General features: G+C 36.3%; 1 protein-coding gene across 2 annotated transcripts in view; it reads right to left on the bottom strand.

Annotated features, from left to right (window-relative positions):
• Window positions 1-7,589: 7,589 nt before the first annotated feature.
• Window positions 7,590-8,656, bottom strand: part of LOC106874571 (ornithine decarboxylase antizyme 2-like) — a 43,551-nt gene continuing 42,484 nt past the window's right edge. For both annotated transcript variants that reach the window (XM_089340358.1, XM_014922348.3), the window contains exon 4: window positions 7,590-8,274. In XM_089340358.1, the coding sequence (XP_089196484.1) occupies window positions 8,147-8,274 (128 nt within the window). In that variant the 3' untranslated portion in view covers window positions 7,590-8,146. The remainder of the gene's footprint in view (window positions 8,275-8,656) is intronic.

Genomic DNA, 8,656 nt, shown 5'->3' with positions numbered 1-8,656 from the left:
AATCCTCTGCGCAGCACTGTGTTTTCTGTGCCAAAGCCACCAGTTTGTCGATGAGTGCCGCAGGAACTCCCGATGCTCATGAGACATAGCAGAGTTAAGCCTGTGTTGGATGGCCGTTGGCTTTCCTGATTTCATCCGCCATTTCACAGACCTCGTTTTTCATCTTGCAACGCGTCAAGACAGGCAGACAAGCAGACAGACAGACAGACATAAACACACTAATTGCATTGACGATAAGCACAACTACCACCACGACTAATTCTCAAAATGGTTTGCTTATAGGAACAACAGCTGAGCCACTCCAACCACCACCATCACCACTACCCCCACCACCACCACCACCAACAACAACAACAACAACAACAATAGCAACGTTATGAACGTCAAGAATAACAAAATTGGTAACAAAATTTTTAAAAAAACAAAAACATCACCTAGCGACACCTGGAAGAAACAAATGCATACGCATACGCGTACTCACACACACACACACACACACACACACACCTCACATATACACACAGTACACTACAATACCAACACAAACCAATAAAGAATTTTTTCTGCTCCATGTAAACAGAACAAAAGACACACCTTTTCCTCCGGGTACCAAAAATACTTCAAAATACACCTGAAGCGGGTTTTCTTTTCTCATTTCATTACTATTATTATTATTATGATTGTTGTTGTTGTTGCTTTAACTACCATCATCACTATCATCATCAACATCTTTATTATTATTATTATTATTATTTTCATTATTATTATTATCATTATTATTATTATTATTATTATTATTATAACATCATCATCATCATCATCATTATTCTTATTATTATTATTATTATTATTATTATTATGTTGTTGTTAGCAGTAGTAGTAGTAGCAGCAGCAGAATTTGCTTGGCTTTCTTTTGTTATTCGAATATATTTTAAATCGATTATTTGCATTTTTAAAATTGCGTTCGTCTATTTTATTTATTTATTTCATTTCTTACCTTCGTTTTTTTTAATCCTATTTAATCTTTCTTATTATAAACAACTTCTTAATTCTTCTTTTCTATAGACTTTATATATATATATATATATATATATATATATATATATATATATATATATATATATATATATATATATATATATGTATATACCTATAGGTATGTAAGTGTATTTATATATATATATATATATATATGTATATATATATATGTTTGTGTGTGTATGTATATATATATATATATATATATATATATATATATGTGTGTGTGTGTGTGTGTGTGTGTGTGTGTGTGTATATATGTATGTATATATATGTGTGTGTATGTATATATACACACGCAAACACACACACACTCACATATATATATATTCTTTCTTTAAAAAAAACTTAAAATTTCTCTTTGCGTTTTCTTAATGTTTTAATTCTCAACTTACTTCGCTAATCGGGAGTGTTCTGGGAGACAGATTACTCAAAGAACATTGCCAATTTTATCATCATCATCATCATCATCATCACCATCACCATTATTATTATTATTATTATTATTATTATTATTATTATTATTATTATTATTATTATCTAAAGTTAAATTCCTGGACTAGTTTCCTTTTACTTTTTACAATTCTTTTCTCTTTTCTAATTTTTTTTTCTTTTTTTGTCAATTCTCAATCATTCTTCGTATCTCTCTTCTGACGTTTACTCTCAATCTTTACTCTTTTATTGTTATCATTATTATTGTTGTTGTTGTTGTTGTTGTTTTAATATAAGTCATATTCTCAGTCTTTATTCTAAATCTTTAATCCTCTCCTTCTTTCCTGTCTTCATCTTTATTCTCAATTTATTTCTCAGCCAATGTTAAGTCTTTATTCTTTACTTTCTACTCTTTTAATTTTTTCTTCAACCTTTTTAACCTCTATTTTTATCTCTTTTTTTTGTTTTGTTATGTTTTTTGCATTATTCTTCATGCTTTTCTTTCTCCTTCTTATTAACACTCATTCGTACTCTTTATTCTCGTTCTTCATTCTCAAACTTTATTCTTAGTCTTTATTTTTTTTGTCTTTAGTTTCAGCTTACATAATTTGTCTTTATTCTCATTCTTTGTTCTCTGTATTCTCTTTCTCTTTATGTCCAATCATTACTCTTGCTCTTTATTCACCGTATTCGTTCACGCTTTTATTCTTTATTCTCTTTCATTTTTATCAAGTTTTATTCTCTGTCTGCATTCTATTTATTCATTCGCTTTCTTCTCAGTCTGTATTCCCTTCTACAGTTGCCATTTATGGACAAAACAAAAGGCGAAGACAATTGCATGAGCAACAAGCAAGTGTATCGCAATATATATATATATATATATATATATATATATATATATATATATACATATATATGTGTGTGTGTGTGTGTTTGTATGTATGTAAGTGTATATGTTTGAGTGTCTGTGTTTGTCCCCCCCAACATTGCTTGACAACCGATGGTGGTGTGTTTACGTCCCCGTAACTTAGCGGTTCGGCAAAAGTCACCGATAGAATAAGTACTAGGCTTACAAAGAATAAGTCCTGGGGTCGATTTGCTCGACTAAAGGCGTCGTTCCAGCATGGCCGAAGTCAAAAGACTGAAACGAATAAAAGAGAGAGTAAAGAGTGACGAAAAATACCTTAGGAATGAGAACCCAGGTTCGAAATCTCCCCAAGACACCTGATGAAGGCTGGAGGGTATATCAATGGAAATGTTGTGTTAACAACGAACAAGATGAGGACAAATATCAAATTCAATTGCTTCGCCACCTTAATTTCAACGTAAATAAGTTTTTTAAAATCCAAAAAACATATTAGGAATTCAAGGGACATAACTTCTGTATTTATTACAGGGAGATAACTCTTATAGCTTATACAAATCGAGAGAGAGAGACTGAGAAAGAGAGAGAGAGAGAGACTGAGAAAGAGAGAGAGACTGAGAAAGAGAGAGAGACTGAGAAAGAGAGGGAGAGACTGAGAAAAAGAGAGAGAGAGACTGAGAAAGAGAGGGAGAGAGACTGAGAAAGAGAGAGAGGGGGAGAGGAATTCTACAAAGTGGGATGCCTTTGACCTCATGCCTTTCAACTTCGACCACCAGACAACCTCTTTTTCCAAAGCCACTAGTAAAGGAAAACTGACTTACCTTCCCGAAAACGGGAGGGTGGTGCTGCAATCATTACGATGAACTCGGCCGAAAGACAGATCCGCCCCACACGCGGCAGCAGCTGTTTGACATAACCCCCACAAATCAGCAATGTCCGTGCACTGAGCGGATGCTTGCAAAACGGTTTCTTCGCTCTTCGCGCATCTCAGACAAGCCTAAGCATCCACGCAGTGAGGCGTGACAGTAGACTGATTCGCTAACCATTGGAGCATGCTCCTTCCGCAAGAAAATAAATAGCAGATGCTACAACCTGATCAGGTGATATTTGGAGCAAGGCACTAAATAAAAATGGAGGTGATGATGTAAGCATTCGTCACAAGATAACTTCATTCCTGCCCGTGTGCGGTTAAGGTTATCTACCCTGTGCGTGACTTCGTCCCAATTCTTATCCACATGGAGGTTGGAGTCGAACCAGACTCCCAGAAGTTTAACTCGTCCGTCAGTCCAGCCGCCCACAATAAAGTCCGATAGCATGGACTTCCATCTCTATCGACACAGCCACAAGCCTACTGACTTATCGGTGTTGGTCCTCGAAGCATTAAAAAAAAAATCAATTTTTTAAGTCATAACAAAAAACTTAGAATGGAGTTCTAAAATCCACGCTTAAATGAAAAAGTTCAGAAGTATTTAAAAGTAAAGGAAGGAATTATTTACCTGGTCTAAGATTCAGGCAATCAATCGCACGCATGCGTGTATGTGTGTGTATGCCTGTGTATGCACACCTCCAGCGCCAAAAGGCACCGTAGCTAGAACAGACATAATGTCCAGTCAGCCGTGCCAAATCGTATGTACGTTGTGCTAAAACCACCATAGCGTGTCAGCTGGTAGTGTCAAATCTGCTTAAGAATTAAGTTTATTCAGCCAGGTGGTTCGCGGCGGGATTCGACCTTAGAAATCAAAGAAAAGGAAGAAATTCGGTGGGATACCCTGTACGACTTCCTTCCATTTGCGCCATTCCACTCTCCTGATTTGGTACAGGAAGACGAAGAAGAAGAAGAGAAGGGGAGAAGAAGAAGAAGAAGAGGAAGAAGCAATTAAAGGCATACTAACTTCGGCGGAATTCGAACTTAAAGCGCAGAGAATCGAAACAGATACAGTTTATCACTTGTCCACAGAGATTCAAGGTTTTTGTTGTTATTGTTGTTGTATTGTTCTGCTCTGATCGGAATAATTAAACCAGTGTTTCCGAAGACCCCGGTTGAGAACCACTATTTTAAACACTTATGCTGAAAGACGTTCCTACCGTGACTATCTCGTCTCTTTTAAATATTATCTAATATAATTATATCTGTTTAAAGTGACAGTGTATGTTACGATGGATATTTAGCTGCTATTTCTAGGAGAATGAGAAATGACTGCCTTGTTTCGTCGAATTCTATTTTTTATCTTTCTAAAGGTGATTCTTGTGTAGGAAAAACTTGTTTAGCCGAAGACAACCGTTTGGAAAGAGCAGACCTATGTTAAAACATGGTCCAGGCATGACCATCACATCTTATTACCAGATATAGGAGTTCCAGAATTGTTTTGTCCAACGCATCTCACGTTTTGAAGATGGTACGGTGAGGTTTTAGGAGAGATTTGGTTGCTATTTCTCGCAGCTCAATCCACGACGCATACGAGGCTGCAACGAGGGGAGGCAACCAATTACAGCATAGATACTGTTATGTATTTAGTAATATAGAGTAACCTCCCCTGAGTAACTTTTCCTTTCTGCTATTGAGGATGACGTATGTTTTACGTAACTCGATGTCATTTCTGTTTCCAATTTTGGGTGCTGGATCGTGGATTCTGTTGTTATGGATTGGATTAGGATTATCGATTGAAATGAAATAAAAGCTTTTCAGCCATAACATTTTGTCTTTCGTTACATTTCGTAACACACCCTGGCAGTGAGGACGCGTGGCTTAGCGGTTAGGACATTCGGCTCATGGTCGGGAGTTCGATTCCCGCCGGCGCGTTGTGTCCTTGAACAAGACACTTTATTTCATGTTGCTCCACACGCTACTGCAGTGCTATCATTTAATTTCGTTTTTTGTTAAAAGTATTCTTTTCAACTGTCTACAAGCACAGCCAGGCCGAAATAATTAATGCATTCTTCCAGGAGTGAAAAAGTTCTCAAACATGGGCCCCTTAGATACTAACATGGATTCTAATGGCGCAGAGGCCCACTTGCCATCGGGCAAGCTGGCCAGTCCACCACTGGTTAAGGGTACCAGTGCCTGCAGAGTGCTCAGCAATTTGCACGTTAATTTAGCTTTCCCATTGATTAGATCTACTGGAACCCTCGTCGTTGTAACCGACAGAGTACCAGTAACATACCCTGGCTCATCTTATCTAATATATTCTTCTTAAAGGTAAAAGTTACCCGACAGGAATAGATTTTGCATATATTATCCGATTTGTATTACGTTTTATACAGATTACAATTTGGCTACTGTTTTTAGCAGGTCGAGTGAAGCAACTATGTAAACCAGCTGTTTTCAAGTCACCAATTTCAAAGAACACTCAAATTCCAAAAGTTATATTAAACCATGTGCAACCCAGATTTCTAGAATACACTATATCCTTTTCTATTCTAGGCACAAGGCCCGAATTCTTTGGAGAGGGGCGCTCGATTAGATCGACCTCAGTACGCAACCGTTGCTTAATTTATCAACCCTGAAAGGATGAAAGGCAAAGTCGACCTCGGCAGAATTTGAACTCAGAACCTAAGACAGACAAAATACCGCTAAGCATTTCGCCCGGCCTGCTAACGTTTCTTATCCCTGTGCAGTAAGAAGCAAGTAAAAACGATTAGCGTAAGGAATTACTACTCAGCCCAACCCATGCCATCATGTGAAAACAAACGTAAAAACGATGCTGATGATGATGTGTGTATATTGAAATCGTTTTAAAACAGATCGTCAGAGAAGTAGCAACTTGCCACTAAGGTGTGTACATCAGGTGCTGATGTATGTTTACAGTTCACCTAACAACTAGATTGTTTTGGACGCAATCCAGAATGCAATGAGAGAGGAATTCGTAAACAGAATTTGTATGGAAACCTGTCGTGTATAAATGTTAATTGTGTGTGCATGTGTTCTCATCCAAGTAGATAAGAATATTTTTTGAGTCCCTGCCTGGGATTGAACTTAGAATCCGAGGGTTAGTAGCTCGCTACGCTAAACGCCGTCCATTGTAAATAATTCCTCATCCTCAAAACATTAACGCCAGTAACTTATTTCATCGACCCCACAAAGGGGGGGGGAAGTTAAGCTGGCCTGAGGCATATTTGAACTCGGAACATTAAGACAAACAAAATGCCACAAAGCATTTTGTTCAGCATCTTTTATGTTTCAGCCAGCCTGCGGCCATGCTGGAGCACCGTCTTAAACGTTTGGTCGAGTAAATTGACTCCAGGACATTTTTTTTATCGTTCTCTTTCACTAAGCCACTAAGTTACATAAAATACTGCTCGTCCAGTGAGAAACACGAACAGATTACACACACGACAAGCTTCATTCAGTTTCTGTCCATTAAACCCACTCACAGGACTGGTCGACCTGAGGTTGTAGAAGACACTGGGCCAAAGTTGCCACACAGTGGGACTGAACCCGAAACTACGTGGTTGGGAAGCAACCAGATCTCCACCTTACAAGCAACGGATCTTTTCCCCTTTTGGCTGCCAATTTCATTTTTCTGTTCAAATTGATTTCATATTCAATGTAATGATACACTTTTATAGGCTAAATAATGCCATGAAAATCACTTTCGCTATAAATCAATAGATAAAGAGTTATCAGTAATTAAAATTTGAAAATTTGGGGTAATTTTAGCCAGTCGCAAGCCACAGACATATTCATACCCGTTTCCATAGTAACAAGCCAAATCTGAGAACTTGTCTGCAAGAAAGTACGTGATGACAAATATATTGAATCCACTTGTTGAGGCTGTGCTGAGCCACGAAAATGCATATTGCATGCTTAATGTTTCTTTTCTTCTATGTATATATTTAATTTGTAATGTGCTGTTTATCGCATTAAATGCATATTGTACGCTTACAACTACAAAAGATGCATAGTCTACTCATTTCCCACATGTAGAATACAAATATTGATAACTTGATGTTGACAAAATGTACTTGTCATGCACAAAATAGCAGCTTCCAAATCTTGTCTCCTGACCAGGTGGAAATGATCAAACTTTTAACGTAACTTTCTTCTTTTTTTTTTTAATTTTCTGGGAAAAGTGAAATAACTCCAGCAATTCAGCTTGGAAAACTACATTAATGTACCGAATATTAAAATTTTCGATAAAATTTAATTTTTGAAATGTTGGCGGCCAAACGGAAAAGATTCCAAGCAAGAAATAATGACATCAAAAACGGGATATTAAAGAACATAACACAAAAGAATAAGACAAATGTACAGTCATTTAAGTTAGTTTTTTTATTTTTTTTTTGTTATTTTTTCTGTATATATTCTTTTTTTTTGGGGGGTGATTTTTTAATATTTTTTTTATAACTCATGGATACAATGTTTTTTTTTTCTTTGACAGAGGGTAAGATTCTTGGAAAAAAAGGTTGCAAGGACATCTCCATTGATTAAATGGTAATGTTAAAAAAATAAAGACATGTATATATATTATATATATATACATATACATATATATTTATATTATATATATATGTGTATTTTTCTGGCTTTTTTTTTTTTTAAATTTTTGAGTTTTTTGTGCAATCACATCTTATCTAGACACAAGAAAAGAAAAAAAAAGAATTCAAATAAATTTCTACAAAACTAATTTTTAATAAAAAGGAAATAAGAGGGGAAAAAAAATCCGCAGATTTTACTTTTAGATTCACACTTAAGAATAATGGTAACTGTATCCCTGATGCAAGATGGTCTTTTTTAAAATTTTTTTTTTTCGATTAAAAAGAAGAACGGTATTGCAACCTAAGTGTCGAAGAATCTTAATTGAGGAAAGCAGATCAGTCGGAGAGATCGTCGCTTAGGATGGTATATGCCATGAAGATTAAGTCGCCAATGTTCGGGACTAGAGGATTGCCGGGTGGAACCACTTCGAAACCAAGAAACATAAAAGTCTTGATGAGGGAACCTGAAGGAGGAAAAAAAAAATAAAATAAAATAAATCATATACAAATATATATATAGAAGACAAAAAGGGAAAATTTTTCATGTTTAAAACCAGTTTTACTTTCACTTTACTATGGGGATGTAAACACGCCAACACCAGTTAAGCAGTGGTGGTGGAATAAAGTGCGTGAGTGTGTGCGTGTTCACACAGAGAAGCTTCTTTTAGTTTCTGTCCATTAAACCCACTCACAAGTGTTTTTGTCGGCCTGAGGTGACTAGATAACAATGCACAAGGTGCCATGCAATGGGACTGAACCTTGAACCATGTGGTTGGGAAATCAACTTCTTACCACAACCATGCTTGAGCCTTATACATATACATACATGTATGTATGTATGTATGT

Source organism: Octopus bimaculoides, chromosome 23 (assembly GCF_046866305.1).
Source record: "Octopus bimaculoides isolate indiv1 chromosome 23, ASM4686630v1, whole genome shotgun sequence".
In the NCBI taxonomy this organism is placed as follows: Eukaryota; Metazoa; Mollusca; class Cephalopoda; order Octopoda; family Octopodidae; genus Octopus; species Octopus bimaculoides.
The sequence above is the reverse complement of the archived record's forward strand: the minus strand, read 5'-3'. Positions and strand labels throughout refer to the sequence as shown.